We start from the raw sequence: 17,381 nt of genomic DNA, 5'->3' as shown, positions 1-17,381 counted from the left end.
TAAAATGGCAGCCGCGATAACGCGTACCTGCCGTCAGGCGTCTTTCACTGAATACTGCCGAATTGAGGTGCGCTAACCAACAAAAATTTGTGCGTTCAGCACCCGAGGCATTCACTGTCTGGTCACGCGTAACACAGTCTTCGTTCGCGTCTCCCCCTCCCCGGTCCGGGAGCCTCACAGGGTTGCCGCCATGCCGTCCGGGCGCCAAGCCACGCGTTTTTTGTTGTTGAATATATTATCTCAGGAAATAGGGTAGAACAGCCTAAAGCTTGAAAAAATGTGGAGCAAGTAAAAAGACTTGGGGGCATATTATCAAGGGCCATTTGGCATTAAAAGTTTCTGCTAATATGGCCCTAACGTCTGTAAAATTGTCGACTACGCTATGTGCATAATGGGAGGTGGATTGTAAGGTTACATCCACTTCTCCCTATCATCAACATTTTCAACAGCGCAGTCCAGATATCGCAGGTTTTCAGGCGATATTGATGGAAATCGCCGTATATCGCCGGATTCACATTCGCCTGTTGGCAATTCGTTGCAAATACGCCTCTAAACAGGTGATGTGATCTGGCGATATACAGCGATATTGAGAAACGCACTAGACGCGTTTGGCAATATTTCTCGCCCATTGTTGATAATATGCCCCTTGAATATGCCCTCATTAGTTGAAAATCTTCCTCCAGTGATCTTCACCATTAGCAAATGCCTACATTGGAAGACTGGACATCAGGATGCTATACATCACTGGCTATTAAAGAACTTATCCATTAACATTTTTCTCTGTTTTGCCTCTGTTTCTTTACTTAATGTACAATTCCATATTGTTCGACATCATGCAGATTTCACATAACAGACAATGGGTAATCAGGGGCAAAGTTGCTCTGACCGGGAAGGGGACTTGGGGACTCCAAAATATGTTTTTTCCCTGTGGGGTAAAAAAATCCATGCATTAAAATTATTTGTTCAAAGTGAAGTTTTCATGCACATAAGTATTAATTACTTTCTTCGTCCCTGTATCTGCGGCAGAGGAAGTGTCCTAGACGGACCGATTACAGCCAAACATTCAATGAGTATTAATTTGTAAGTATTTGGCATGGGTGCACTTATATGTTAGAGACGGATTTCAGTCCCATCTGTGAGTATTACACTTCATTGCAGCCACAAAAGGTCGAGGACCTATCATTGCCAGCTCTTTGGAGTTCCAATTTTGCCAGTTCATAGTTCGTAATATGCTCTGTGCTGTAGGTAATGTACCTTTCCGCAAAGCAAATGTATGCAAATTTATGAGTATAAATGAACTAACTACTATCATATTAATTTCATTCTAGGAACTATACGCACTCTTCTCAATTGCGTAGAGTATGTACTGCACGCCGATATTAATTATTGCCCAAAAGACTCTTCGGGTAAGAGCTCAAGCTACCGATGTCATTGCAATAGAACTCGTGAACTTATCTCTGACACATTAACTGTGACACCTATCAGAAAAGGTGAGTAATCTTTCGCCTTTGTAAATTAAATATTCTGTTCTACATATAGTATTACGAAAATATACCTTTTAAGTGTAATGTATATGAGTGTGCTGCTCATTAGTGGAAGAATGTGAAGTCTGGGCTGGAAAAACCTTGATCAAAAAAGACCCAAATCAAAATTATATTTGCGGCCCTAGATAAGCTTTGTGCGCAGTAATATGAATTACGGGAGCAAATTAAGGGCTATTTTTTTGAGTCCCTTGTGCAGCCGAAGCGTCATTTTATGTGACACTGCGCGGTACAGACCTTGAAATCATGTCTATGGGACCACTTAAAGCTAGTTTGCATGGGTTTGAGTGGCCTCATAGATATGAAGTAAGGCAAGGCAGCGCTAATCGCCGCGTTGTCTTACTCTGCACACGGTAGGTGTTCCATGGGCATTGCGGTGAGCGGCCTCAAATAACACCACTGTACTTTGACCTGTTCTAAGATTTACAAGAGCATGTAAACATTGATGCCAAAACCTTACGGCTCCCGAGGTGAGGCGTAATGAGGAGAAATAACACATTTCTCCTATTTTCTTCCCCTTTTCACATAGAAAGAGGAAAAGGCCTCTCAGGAATGTTTTTATGCGGGAAGGTGCACCTTCCTGCACACAAATAATCCTGCTGACAACACAGGCCAGGTGTACTGTTTGGACCTCGAGATGTGGACATATGATAATCTGCAGAAAGAGGTATTAGCATATTGGGATCCATGGGTCATGCTTGACGGGGCCGGCTTACCTCCTCTTTTGTTGTTAGATGCTGTTTTTTTGGTGACAGGCACTCTGCAGGTTGGTGTGGTGAGTAATTAGGAACCGCAGTGTGGGGGTTTGTTTGGAAATTGGGGAATGTTTACTTTCATTGTTTATGCTTTATTTGGGTTGAATGTGCTCAGTTGCAGTGCTGGCCAAAAAATTGACGATGCTCCAGGATGGATCCTCTGAAATGATAGACCAGAGCCCTCGTTAGGAGCTCATACAGTCACACTTGTGTCCCTCTGTGACAGTGCCACAACGCTAAATACTAAAGATCTGGTCTTGAAATCTGAATGGTCTCTAATAGGATAAAACAAACTGTGGTGTGCCAATATATACGGTAACATGACCCAGATATGATCGTGTTACAGGAGACCCACTTGGAGGGAAAACATTGTAAGGCATTCGATAGGTGTGTATACAGACTGATAGTGCCAGCTCCAGAGGTGTGGGTATTTTATGTGGAAAGGTGCCACCGTGTTATCTTTGCCGATAAATGGGGCGATCCTATGGGTAGATATGTAGCAGTAAGTCAGAGCTGCCAGAGGCGCACTCTAAATGTCTGCTCAGTGTACACATCCCCCAGATTGCATACCCCTACATTTGTGCTGTTGGGCCCTCTGCAGTCGGGGAAGTCGGCGGGCAAAAAGGTCTTCTGGTGGAATTACATAAAAGCATGATGGGTAAGATTGCGGAACACCTCTTTGAAATGTTTCAGATGGCTAAAAGAGAGGGTTCATTGCCGGAGGACCAAAGAACAGCTGTTATAGTGGTTATCACTAAGGAGGGCAAGCCACTGAGGAATGTGGGTCCTACAAGCCCATTTAATTGCTCAACTTTGAGGCCAAGGTCTTGGCCAAGCCCCTGGTGCTTTGAGTGCAAACTGTAATTACATCTGTAGTCCATCCAGTTCAATTTGGCTTCATGCCACATAGAGGGACACACTTAAATCTGAGACAACTGAATGGGATCTTGCATGTGACTGGGGCCTCCTTTGCAGAGCCTGAGACACTGCTATCATTAGACGCAAATATATCGTTTGACAGCGTGGAATGGAACTATTTATTCGCAATTCTAGAACGTCTTGGTTTTGGGTCTAAATTCATCAATTGGGTCTGGTTTGTGTATTCAGGTCCACTGGCACGTGTCCGTGTCAACGATTCGGTGTCTAGGTTCTTTGTTCTACAGAAGGGTACGAGGTTGGGCTGTCCTTGGCCCCAATGCCCTTTGCATTGGCGCTCGAGCCTCTTGTAGGCCGGGTAAGCCAAGACCCTCTTAAATGGGGCATTCTAGTTAACCAGGAATGGGACGAAAGAATCTTGCTCTATGCAGATGTTATTCTATTTTATGTCACAAAGCTGATGTTCTCGGTTGATATGATTCAACAACGATTTCACATATTCAGGGATTATTTGACATACCGGATCAATTGGGAGAAGTCACTACTGTTCCCGCTGGTAGGAGGTTGTCATAGAGATGTAAGGTTCCAGTGGAATTGCATGGTTTTAGGTATCTGGGCGTATATGTGACAAGGGAGGCACAGGCCTTTAACCTGAGAAGCTTCTCCCACAGCTAGAATGGGTCCACAGGAATGCCCTGTACTGGTGGACATTTCCACTCTCACAGATGGGCCGCACAGCCTTATTTAAGATGATGACCCTCTTGCACCTCCTGTACATCTTGCAGAATACGCCTTTCAAAGTCTTGCCAGATTTCTTTCATAAGATAAATTCTGAAATACGATACCTGTTATGGAATGGTGGAACTTCCCATACAGCATTGCATAAATTACAAAGGAGAGTGTATTATGGAGGATTAGCGGTGCCAGATATCCAGAAATACCATTGGGCTGCCCAATTAGTATCGGTGAATGACTGGGTATTTGCGGGCCAAGAAGAACCAGCCTATCGGGTTTAGAGAATCGCCATGGGTGATAGGGGCGACCCCCCTATATTGACAAAAGGTGTAGCACACACTGCCTGTCCAAACTGAGCTGGGAGGGTCAGTTGACTGAATTAACTCCACTTTGGGACAGTGACCTCCTTTCTGAAGTGGGGGGACTGCAGGGCTTCACAAAATGGGAGGAGGGGACAGGCATTTGTATCTTTTGACATTCTAGGTCAGAAATATGAATTGGGGACTCAGAGTGGTACCAATATTTACAGATCGCACATGCGTTTCGCTGGCACATTCGGGAGGGGTAGCTGTTGGTTGAGGCAACACCCCCTTGAAGATAGCCTTTTAATGGATCCCCTGAAAGACAAAGCTATCTCAAGCATTCAGAAAAAATTGGTGAATAATTCACCAGATCCTCTGGTGACGTTGAAAGTGGAATGGAAGGTAGACCTTGGCACGTTGGAGGACGATGATTGGGTTGAGGCAATACTGAGTTCCAGGGAGGTGGCTATAAGATCCCTCTTTCGGTTAGTCCAATTGATTACACATGACTTAAAACTCTAGACCATTGTTGCATCGAATTGGGTGGGCTGACACCTCTCTGTCACCAAGGATATGGACAGGAGGGGACCTTTTCCATCTTTTCTGGGATTGTCCATTGGTACAAGGTTTTTGGACAGGAATTATATGAATAATGGCCAACATAGTGGAACAGGAGGTCCCATTGGAGGCTAAATGGCTTCTCCTTCTTATCTTGGGTGAAGAGTCCTGGCCATGATATCAAAACATATGACTTGCATTGGATTCGGTGGTGGCTAAGCACAACATTGCTCGACTGTGGGGGCTGTCACCCCCCGAGTGTGGCTGACTGGGAGGCAGACATCGAATGGTGTTGGAGAGCGGAGCACACAGTGTACCTCAGTAGAGGTTGACCGTGCAAATGGGAAAAGGTTCGGGGGTGGCAGTGTGACAAGGGTCTATAAACCGCAAGGGTATAATGATGAATATAAGTGTATGTTGGTAATGGGTTATCTGCGTTGTATGGGTCTTGTTCCTTGCTTGTCGAGCTATGTATGATTATGTTTTTCATTTTTTGATGCAGACATTGAACTGTATTCTTTTTGGCCAATTGATTTATAATACTGTGAATTGCTATTGCTGTATTGTACAGTTGATAGATTTTTTTAATTCCACAAGGCTTGTCACGTCCTCATTATTTTCATTTATATTTTCCTCACCATGAGCAGGGATTGTTCTAGCAGAGTTCTAAAAATTTCTTGACATTCTGAACCAAGGAAACGTAGCAGAATATATTTTTTGTACCAATGGACATTTTATCTACTTCGATTGCTACTATATATTTAGGAAATTCTTCCTTCAACCTTTTCCAAGCAATGGGCAGATTCCTTCTATTATGTAAAAACTGTTGTAGAGGATACAACTACATGGTAGAAAGGCAAGGATACACATGGCTAATGAAGGGAAGAAAATTACTTATGCAACATGTGTTATAAATTAACAGTGCAACAAGGATTAAACTGAATTGAAGAGAGGGTTCTCAGATTACTGCTCAAGTAAACACACTAAGACGAACAAAGCATACAATTATTTTACAAAGACACTCTGACATTTCTTATGAGATATGCTGGTACCTGAATATATATATTCATGAAATATAAGTTACAAGTTTATAGTGGAAGATGGGACAGCTACAACGACTCAGAAATATGTTAAATCCTAAATTACAGAGAGTTGAGAAGGGTCTGCATCGAAGATGCGTTGCACAGCCGAAACAATGTGTCTGTATGGAGATGCAATGAGGCTGTGATGTGAAGTCCTGGGTTGTCCTCGATAATCCCATTGACAGCGGCTTGCGATGCGAAGTCCGGTATCGAGGATGTGTTGCGCAGTCTCGTGATGCGCTGGTTCCGAGGAGCTTCTACACTCCGATGCGGAGTCTGCCGTCGTCTGCAAGGCCGCCATCAATGAGGGATGCGAAGGCCTGCTTCGAGGATGCGTCACGTTGCAGAAGTTATGAAGAGGCTTGCAAAGCAGTGGGGGTCTTGCCAGTGGGAAAGACCCACACAGCAATGACAATATGTTGGTTCTGCTCAAGGTTGCACCACACAGCATAGGAGATGCGTTAATTCTGCTGGAACAACAGAGACTGGTAGAGTACCTTAGGCCAACTTGCAAAGGTCCTGGACTGGGATGACACCACGTGGCAGGGCAGATTCAAAGGTGGCAGAGTCCAGGTGCTGGGGTCGAGGTTGTTGAAGTTTTCTGTTCCTGAGGCTCTAGTCAGGAGGGCAGCCAACTAGCCTTATGAGTCAATATGGGGTCTCACTCTGGGGTCCTGCATTCAACAGATGCAGATCCAGCCCTTCTGACCCAGGCAGGAGGACTGCAGGCAGCAGGTCAGTACAACAGGGTAGCAGCTCCTTCACAGCAGCAGTCAAGCTGAATGGTAGTCTTTTCAACAGAACAGCAGTTCTTCCTTCTGGCAGAGTCCAGAAATGTACTGATAACTTGATGTCTGGGGTCCAATATTTGTACCCAGTTGTGCGTTTGAATTGGGGAGAAGCTTCTAGAGGCATGTCTTTCTAGTGCACAGGTGCCCTGTCTTCCTTGTCCTGGCTTTAGTCTAACAACCATGTGTATGCAGCCCTTTGTGTAAAGCAGGACATATCCTATTCAAGTGTAAATGGGGCTGTGCCCAGCTCCTCTCTCCAATACTGCTAGTGCTGGCCCATGCAGGCACACCTAACCTCCATATTGTGTGTGGTTGCCTTGGAGAAATATATAAAGCCCAACATTCAGTCATGTGACCCGGAGACAGGCTGCAGGCACCAAATGGCTGAGACAGGAAAATGCCAACTTTCTAAAAGTGTTACACCAAACAAATGATGGACGGAATGCTGACAATGCAAACATTCTCCCCCAGTCAAAAGATCTGGGTTAAATCCATCATTCTTTTGCCCACTACGCCACCACAGTTTGGACCCAGCCATATGCAAATCAGTCTTGACCCTGTGCCCCATGGGAACAGTCCAGACCGAACTGCCAGGCCAGGTCCTCCCTTGACCGGAAACAAGCATCCTGGGACCGGTTTCAGGGTATGTAACCCTTCTTCAGCCAGGCTAGCTTGAATCCAGTGGCACAGTGAGCAAGGTACTCACGTCTGGGCATACCCATCCCACTTAGAGCGAAAAGTGCTACAGCAAACAAATGATGGACGGAATGCTGACAATGCAAACATTCTACCCCAGTCAAAAGATCTGCGTTAAATCCATCGTTCTTTTGCCCGTTACGCCACCCCAGTTTGGACCCAGCCATATGCGAATCACTCTTGACCCTGTGCCCCATGGGAACAGTCCAGACCGAACTGCCAGGCCAGGTCCTCCCTGTACCGGAAACAGGCATCCTGGGACCGGTTTCAGGGTATGTAATCCTTCAGCCAGGCTAGCTTGAATCCAGTGGCACAGTGAGCAAGGGACCCACATCTGGGCATACCCATCTCACTTAGGGCAAAAAGTGGTACAGCAAACAAATGATGGACGGAATGCTGACAATGCAAACATTCTCCCCCAGTCAAAAGATCTGGATTAAATCCATCGTTCTTTTGCCCACTACGCCACCTCAGTTTGGACTCAGCCATATGCAAATCAGTCATGACCCTGTGCCCCATGGGAACAGTCCAGACCGAACTGCCAGGCCAGGTCCTCCCTGGACTGGAAACAAGCATCCTGGGACCGGTTTCAGGGTATGTCACCCTTCTTCAACCAGGCTAGCTTGAATCCAGTGGCACAGTGAGCAAGGGACCCACGTCTGGGCATACCCATCCCACTTTGGGTGAAAAGTGTTACAGCAAACAAATGATGGACGGAATGCTGACAATGCAAACATTCTCCCCCAGTCAAAAGATCTGGGTTAAATCCATCCTTCTTTTGCCCACTACGCCACCCCAGTTTGGACCCAGCCCAGTTTGGACCCAGCCATATGCAAATAGTCTTGACCCTGTGCCCCATGGGAACAGTCCAGACTGAACTGCCAGGCCAGGTCTTCCCTGGACCGGAAACAAGCATCTTGGGACCGGTTTCAGGGTATGTCACCCTTCTTCAGCCAGGCTAGCTTGAATCCAGTAGCACAGTGAGCAGGGGACCAACTTCTATGCATACCCATCCCACTTAGGGCGAAAGTGTTACAGCAAACAAATGATGGACGGAATGCTGACAATGCAAACATTCTCCCCACAAGTCAAAAGATCTGGGTTAAATCCATCGTTCTTTTTCCCACTACGCCACCTTGTCCTGGCTTTAGTCTAACTACCAGGTGTATGCAGCCCTTTGTGTAAAGCAAGACATATCCTATTCAAGTGTAAATGGGGCTGTGCCCAGCTCCTCTCTCCAATCCTGCTAGTGTTGGCCCATCCAGGTATACCTAACCTCCATATTGTGTGTGGTTGCCTTGGAGAAATATATAAACGCCCAACATTCAGTCATGTGACCCGGAGACAGGCTGCAGGCACCAAATGGCTGAGACAGGAAAATGCCAACTTTCTAAAAGTGGCATTTTCAAAATTGCTATTTAAAATTTGACTTTACCATAAGATAGGATTTTTGATCCAAACTGCAAAGATACCAGTCATGAATGAGTTACTTTTCCCAGTTGAAAGTCACAGCTTATTAAATGTAATAAGGTAACCCCAATGTTATACTATGGGAGAGGTAGGCCTTGCAGTAGTGAAAATGAATTTAAAAGGTTTTCACTACTAGGACACGTAAAACTTAAAAGTACATGTCAAACTTGTTAGATACACTTCACCTTGCCCTCTGGGCTACCCAGGACCTACCCAAGGGGTGACTTATATGTATTAAAAATAAAGGTCTAGGCCTGGCAAGTGGTTTATTTTGCCAGGGGAAAATCATCGTTGTTCACACACAGGTTGCAATAGCAGGCCTGGAACATGTTTAAATGGCTACATAAGAGGGTGGGACAATCAGTGCTGCAGATCTACTAGTGCATTTAATTTACAGCCATCAGCACAGGCATTGCCACCTTAATAGGGGCTTACAAGTACATTAAATATGTCAAATAGGTAAAAGCCAACCTTGCCATGTTTTATGAAGAAAGTAAAAGCACTTGAGCACTGGTTAGCAGTGGTAAAGTCCCCAGTTTCCTAAGTCAGCAAAACTGAACGTTTGAAGGCGAAAAGCTAGGGGAAAACCACACCAAGCATGCCTTGTCTAACATATACAGAAAGCATTAGAATCAATGTGGTAGATACGCAATTCTTCTTTTTTAAATGCATGTTTTAAGATGGTCGCCAATGTTGGACTATGAATCTTAATTTCTCATAAAGTGTACGGTTAAAATATACGGAACGTGTATGTTTTACCCTGATAAATACAAAATCATAGGAGGAAAGCAAAAAGTTTCCGATCATGCGTGTGCATCGCAGAATACGTGTTCTTCGATATTATAATGGATTCAGATAATAAGCAATATTGAATAATGTGAAGTCAGTTAAAACATTTACACAAGGGTGGGTGTTTATCACAGAATCAACACACAAGTAAATCAGCTTACGGGACATCATAAGTCATATCATTTTAAAGAGGTAAAGGTGAATTATTTAGTAACTGTAGGAATTAAAGCCAATCAAATAAGTGAATGTGCACTCCAAGATGGTAGCCCCTTGAGAAGTGTGTTTATCATCAGGCAAAAAAACAGGACCTCGAATACTGAGTGCATGCACACCATCGAGATATGTTGGCCTTAGTCCTGGTTAGCTCACAGAGCACAATCTATACCCCTAACCCAAAAAGGTAACAGGTGGAATGTGAAAAATCAGAACATGACAACCCTGACTTCCCAAGGAATTCGGGGAAATAAACCTAGAATCTTTTCATTTTTGTAACTCATGTATGCCCAAAGGGAAACACAAGAAGTACTCAAATTAGCATTTCAATATTTATTGAAGCAAAACGAATCTTCTGTAAAAACGTGTGCTGCAAATTTCAATAGAAGGAAACAGAACAGAGTAATCAGCATTTCGAGAATGGTAAAGAATATAAACAGTTCAGCCATTGTGCTGTTACATAAACTATATGGTTGCATGTAAATACAATTATATTTTGTGCTCCTACCTAGCACTCGCTATCCTAGTGGAGCTAGGATGGGTGAATCTGCCAGAATCCCTTTAGGGTAATCTAACTTCCCATTACCTGAGGGTAAGTATCTTCAGAGAGCCTGTCTTGGTGGAGAACTGGGCACCATCCCTCGCAGGAGGTAAACAGGAATCAGCTTGGCTTGAATTCCAGCATGCGGCAACCTCAAAGTGTCAACGAAATGCTCCTCTAACTAATCAAAGGAGGGATGTTGTTTATATAATAAACTTCACCCATGTTACCATGTCGAAACCCCAGCTGGGCCGCCATTATTGATTCTATGTTAACAAAGCTGTCACCGAGCGTACGATAACAAATAACAACATTTTTCGCAGTGAGCTTAGCCCATTGTACAGAGCGTTCAAGGCTCTTGATAAAATGCCTACAAAGAAATGTAAGCAAAACCATTTCAGAGAATATTATCATATGCAGGCAGCAAGTAAATTTGTGTCAAATGAAATGTTCAAGAAAGATGTCGAGTTTAAAATGTGAACATGTAAAATAGTGGTGTTCACACCCGGGCCTAATGAGACCACATTACACTACCCAAAAGTGCCTGCTCCCGAACTAAGAATCCTACTAGCAAATGGACAACATGTAGTCAATGATTCTTTCAGAAGCAACAAGGATAAACATTGAAGAGGAACTTTTCAGTAATTTATCTGAAGACAAAGCCATGAAAAAATGATAAGTGCAAACAGTAGTGAGATGCTGTGGATGGCACTCGCAAGATGACACCAAAGTGACACTTAATATAGAGTAAAGGGAAAATATTAATTTAAAATTCTTGTAAAAACCTATGATAACAATAATTAAACACCTTGAATTGAATCTTAAATTAAAAGTGGCGAGTTTAATATTCTTGTAAAATCTACAAAAAGGGGTTTTGAGAAAGTGCCATTTTTCAGTGGTCACTTCCAATTTTTGTATACTGATGCTGGTGGATTCTAAACTCTACACACTGACACACTGCTGTCCCCAGTGTATGCGCGCTGCCCCATAAAACATGGTCAAATTGGCTAATTCCCAATGGGCATATGTAACTTTGCCATGGAAGTTAAATTTAACTTGTGGACCCTAGCACCTAAAATGTCATCCACGAGGCTGGCAAGAAAAATACAGCTTCAGGCCTAAATGTGTAATCTATCCAAAGAAATGTTTAAATCTGCAGACAAACCTGTCTAAATAGCTCCTTTTAACAAGTGGAAAGCCTATTTTTAAACATTAAGTAAGTAATCCCTAAGTTGGCCGTGCTGGCCACAAGGTAGAGAGCCTAGCATTTAATAGGGAACATGTAGCAATCAAAGCTTGGCATGTTGCTACAGTGACTAAATACCAAAAGGTAATTTCACTGTAAAGATGAAGGGGTTTTTCAAAGAGGAAAGTTAAAGCACGATAACAGTGGTGTGTTTGAAGCGTTGTTTAGGAAAAAGTTACAACTCCCATTCAACCACTGATTTTAATATTTATTAAAACCCATTTCAACGGTGAAGTTGCAATTTTGATAAATATAAGGGAAAAGTAGGTTTCAGAAAGGCATTTTTTCAAGCCCCCTGAAGGCTATTTAAATCTAAACTCCAATCAGCTGCCCTCCCAGTCAGTGCTTTACCTATGAGGTGTGATAAACTGGTCCTGTAGCAGAGACAATAGCCATTGCTTGGCAGGAGACCATGGGTGAGATATGTGACTGAGCTTAATCTAATAAGGGTAGATAAGGACTGTTCAGGAACTTCACTAACTTGAAATTGAACATGGGGAGGTCATTTTTTTCAGGTTAGTAATTAGTGAGGCCTGGAAAAGAGGAGCTGTTAATCCCAAAATGAACTTTCGCCCTCCTGGATTCAGTCCCAGTGGAGGGGTGAGATGCCCCTCAGTTTGGTGTGGTTAAGTAAAAGGGACAGACCATTACCCTAGACTCACACTCAGGTGTGCCACACGCCTTTTCCAAGGGCAGAACGATTTGATCATCTCCCCCAGAGAATGGTGCTCTTTTGGATAGTTTGCAGTAACACAAACTGGATGCATTGATAAAGAGGGAAGAGTTATACTGGGACCTATTTACCCTTTAGTTAGGGAGTCTTCATAAGTCACTGCAACCCACTGGTAAGTGATTTGAACAAAAATAGAACTGCACCCTAGCTTCTCAGAAGAGTTCTGAATTTGCTATCCATCACCTATGTGGAGTCCTGGAGAGCTGGATTTGCTTCCAAATGCTCCCATTTGCACCATTTAGAAGTAACTGCAAGGGTCACTTGGCTGACCTCCTGTGTGGCTGCAGTGACATCAAATGCTGCAAGAGACTTTTTCCTGACAAGAATAGTTGGCCATCGGCAAGCGGTTCCTCACTGGACTGTTCTGGTGACCTCTGCTGGAGTGGGTCCTGGATTCCAAGGGCCTTATTTTGAGTTTGGTGGTCCACCTGCAGCACAGCCACCGCTGCCCTGGCAGGAGGACTACCAAGCCCGTAGTGCACCCACCTGCCGGATTCTGAGTTGAATAAAGGGCGGGCGGCTGGTGCTGCAGTGGTCTTGTGGCTGTGTTAGGTGCATGGGAGAGCCTTAGCAGCAGACTGCTACCAGAACAGTGCCTGCAGCACATCCCTGCACGGTATGGAATGACACATGTTGTGCATGTCAGACTGTGCAGGAATGCGGGTGTAATTCCAGGTAGCACAACATCTGCACCCCTGCATGCACTCCAGGCCCAGAAGCGGAAGGTGGTCTTGTTAGGGCCCTCTTAGTTGCATCTCCACCACCCTTTTTATGGTGGCCTCTCCGCCATGAAATTGGAGGTGGATACTGAACTCCCAATATGCTCAGCCAGCATATTCCTGCACCTTTCCCTGAGCCACTGCCATAGGATTGGAGATCCCTGCAGACGCGGGTCTCCTGTGGCGGTCCAACCACCACAGTTGAGATGTCGTGGGCGGACTCGCAGTGGTGATGGTGGTCAGATAGCCTCCTCAAGTACAGAAGTCCTAGGACTGCCATGCTCATAATAAGGCCCTAAGTGCTGGGCTGAGGTCCTTGGAATCTTGGAAGAGACCAAAAGGAGCTACTCTAAAAGAAGGAAATGTTTCAACTTAGCAACATCCAAAGGACCAGGAGAAACCAATTAAGGCTACAGGCCTAAAGCACGCCCTCAGTGAGATTGAAAACAAAGTTGCTCTTGTGCAGATTTCTTTCCTCACGTAAGAAGACTTAAGTGTACCTCTGCAGCTATGGTATCTGGTTTTAGTTCAACCTGTCTAGCTGCAGCTTCCAGTTTTGTACCGCTACACATTTGTGAGCTACAAAAAGACTAAATATAGAAATTGTTCCCAAAAGCATGAAAGGCTTCTGCTGACGCGAGGACTTTGTTGGGTATAACCTTCGATCTTGCTCTGCTGGAAAAAAGACAGAATGTAAAGTTGTTTACTAGATTTTCATATAGGTTGCAAGCCTCCTGGAGCTTCGCGTTCAGCCCCAACTTCAGTTTAGGGTCCCTTCGCAGTCAGCCCCAACTTCAGTTCAGGGTACATTTTATCACAACCCTGGAAGCTAGGTGGTTTATTGGTGCTTTTCATCCTAAAATAAGTTAAAATTCTTCTATGTTCTGTGCCATTGCTACTAGGGGTGGGCGATATATTCTGCTTCGAGAATGGAGCTCGCGGAGTTTTGCAAAATCCACTTATTGAAAACGCCCCCATTGTTTATTCTGTGTATCTCTCTGAGACTTACTGAGCACAATTGACTGAGCAAAAAGTACTGTACTGTTTCCACGATCCCTGGAGGATCAAGTGTTATTATGTTCGATAGTTGCCAAAAACAATTTGCTCCTTGGTAAGGTTAGGGGGCTTATGGTGGCACTGTGAGCTGGCTGGTCTAAAGGCTAACATATCCTTTGGGGGGTCCTGAATCAGTCTAGATACCAATCCCTAAGTTTATGTTGTCCAAACATGCAAAACCTATGTATTTGTAGTAACTACATGACACCATAGCTCTGCCAATTTCTGTGTGGCAGTTTTTTCTCACTTGTGGCTTGCCAATGGTAAAGAGCGAGAATTGCCATCTCCTAGCATGTTTTTTGGGTGCTAGGGGGGGACTCAGTGATATTTTTCCACTGTGGACAGTCGCTGGCGGTCGCGACCACTCACGGTGAGAAAGCTGCAACTCAAGTAGAAATCTACTTGAGCGGCAGAAAAATCATCTTGATGACAGCACCTTCTAGAGTGCTGGGTGGTAGCGCTCATGCCAACCTTTCAGCGCAGAATGAGCTCCAGCCGCTAAAAATAAGTGGAAGCAGTGCAACGTGTCGATTTTGGCCCATTCTTGGAACTCCGCGGAATCTCGTACAGTTTTCATGTAACTCAGCAGAGTGAAACTCAGCAAGTTCTGCCCACCCCTAACTGCTACTAAAGGCAATTCTATTTTTTGTAGTTAAGTTTGTGTTTACCCTGACAAGTTGGTGAACTTATTCCTTGTTATGGACCCACATTCACCCTGACTAATAACCCATTTTCTTACAGTGGTAAAAGATGTCTAGCCAAGAATTTTCCTAGGTTTACACAAAGGAGGGTGTGTATCTCGCTAAAGTAATGGATCAGTTTTCACTGCAATTTCTTTCTGAGTCTACCTCACTTGGCACTCAAAGGAAAATGTTACTGTAACACCAGGCATCCTTGGCATAGTTCCCCCCAACCCTTTTCCTTCACTCCTCTATTTTGCTGAATTCATTTTTTCTGGCTTTTGGACTTTGTGCAAGTTACCACTGCTAACCAGGGCTAAAGTGCTTGTGCTCTCACCTTAAACATGGTTTAATTGGCTTATACTCTATTGGTATATTTAATTTACTATAAGTCCCCAGTAAAGGGGAACTACATGTACCCAGGGCCTGTAAATTAAATTCTACTAAAGGAGCTGCAGCACTGATTGTGCCAGCCACTTAAGTAGCTTTTTAAACATGTCTCAGGCCTACAAATGCAGCCTGTGTGTGCAGTTTTAAACTGCCAATTTGACCTGGCAAAATATGCCTTTTGACAGGTCCAAACCTTAATACATATAAGCAACCCCTAGGGTAGGCCCTGGACAGGCCAGGGTCAGGGTGCAATGTATTTAAAAAGCTTGAACATGTACTTTTACATTTTATATTTCCTGGTAGTGAAAAACTCATAAAATCATATTTCACTACCACAAGGCCTAGCCCTCCCCTGTATTTGTAATGACAAATCCTACATTATGGTGCAGTCAGAAAATAGCATTTTGAAAATGCCACTTATAGAAAGTTGACAGTTTCCTACCTTAATCATCTACTTACTGCAACCTTTCTCTGGGCCACATGCCTGGATGTAGTCGGAAGTTGAGCTTTGTGTATTTCGCCTAGACAGCCAAGCACAAGATAGAGTTTACGTGTGCCTGGATGGGCCATCATTGGCAGGCAGGCTGGGAGGGCAGAGCTGGGCAAAGCCTAATTATACTGGAATAGACTGCGTTGTGCCTCCATGAAGGGCTACATACAACCTATTGTAAGTCTGTAGCCAGGGCAGGGAAGGCAACATGCCTATGAATGCAAACCACTAGAAACTTTTCCTATTTTAAAGAAAGCTTTAAGTATCAATACTGGATCCCAGACTTCAACTCCTCTGTACACTTCTGGACCTGTGAACACTCTGAAACTGCTGGACGGCTGCCCTGATTGACTACTGCCTTACTAGTCTGCTGCCTTGCTGTGTTTCTTCCCTGCCGCCCTCCTGCCTGAAGCAGAAGGATTTGGACATGCACCTGAACCCAGGACACCCAGAGTGACTCCAAGGTCTAGTATGCTGGCCTCCTGTTCTGAGAACAGGCTCCCAACCATCTGTATCATCTCTCATTTCCAGCTGAAGAAATCTTCTGACACCCAAGTGGTGCCTCGGAGGTCCTGGACCCTTGGTGTAGCCAAAGAGCAGTTCATGTGCTATTCGGGACTGCAAACAGGCCAGTTGGCTTTGAATCCTTGTCACTTTCACAGCCCAGTCACGTGAAGCTCCATCAGCCTGACCCTTCGCACTACAGTATCGATCTCTCACAGAGAGCGCACTGTGAAGCTACAGCAAGTCCTTTCATGTTGACTAAAGGATCTGCGAGCTGCAGCAACACTGTGCCTGCCTTTTGTGCTGCAGTGATGACCATCTGCAATGCGTATCCTCTCTACCACGAATGGGACTCTTTTCAATGGACTGAGAAGGTAACTTTTCAGCTGGACTAACCTGGTCCCTGTATCTGACCTGTGCTCTATTGGAATTGGCCTGAAGTTGTGACCTTCTCCTAATCTTGCGCGACCAGACAGCTGTGTTTGCCGCTTTGTGCTTTTTTGTTGCTATTTTACACTTAAATCTTTAAAAATTCTTAACTCTGGCTCTACAGATTAGATTTTTGTCATTTTAGTATGTATTTATTTATTAAATCGTGCTCTATTCTTCTAAGTTGGTGTGGTATTTTTCTTGTGTTGTATTTTCAATATTATTACTGTTTGAAGGTCTGCATATATAATTTACACATTGCCCCTAAGTTGAGCCTGACTGCTCTGTGCCAAATGGTTGAGCACAGGTTAATTTAGGGGATTGCTTGTGCCTCACCCTGACAAGAATTGTGGTTGTTGCTTGAATAAGGTTCCACCCCCCTCAACTAGTAACCCAATTTCTCACAGTTACTTAACATTTACCCATCTCTTTTTAGCATGTAGTGCTACAGATGCATATGCTCTTCATTCCGCTGACATCTAGGGGATTATTTATGAGAGGCGTGCGTTGCCGGAGTGTCACTTTTTTTGATGCCCCGGTGGCGTAAACCTCTCAATTATATATATGAGGTGACCCAAAGTTACTCTGCGTGGCTTTGCATGGCCTCATAGATATGGAGTAAGACACAACACTGCAAGTCTCTGCCTTGGCTCACTCTGCCTCAAGGAGGCCTTTCATGGGTGTTGCGGAGGGGTTTCCCAAGCAGCACCCATGGATTTTGATGCTGCCCCAGATTTACTTAAGCACGTAACCCTCGGGCAGCAGCACCAAACCTTACATCTCCC

At 44.5% G+C, this 17,381-nt stretch overlaps 1 protein-coding gene across 2 annotated transcripts in view; it reads left to right on the top strand.

The window, feature by feature from the left end:
- The window catches only part of LOC146816669 (adhesion G protein-coupled receptor F5-like), a 675,219-nt gene that overhangs the window by 327,625 nt on the left and 330,213 nt on the right, over positions 1 to 17,381 (top strand). For both annotated transcript variants that reach the window (XM_085610569.1, XM_085610570.1), the window contains exon 10: positions 1,329 to 1,490. In XM_085610569.1, the coding sequence (XP_085466695.1) occupies positions 1,329 to 1,490 (162 nt within the window). The remainder of the gene's footprint in view (positions 1 to 1,328; positions 1,491 to 17,381) is intronic.

Source organism: Triturus cristatus, chromosome 6, assembly GCF_964204655.1.
Source record: "Triturus cristatus chromosome 6, aTriCri1.1, whole genome shotgun sequence".
In the NCBI taxonomy this organism is placed as follows: domain Eukaryota; kingdom Metazoa; phylum Chordata; class Amphibia; order Caudata; family Salamandridae; genus Triturus; species Triturus cristatus.
This window is presented reverse-complemented; position numbering and strand designations above follow the sequence as displayed.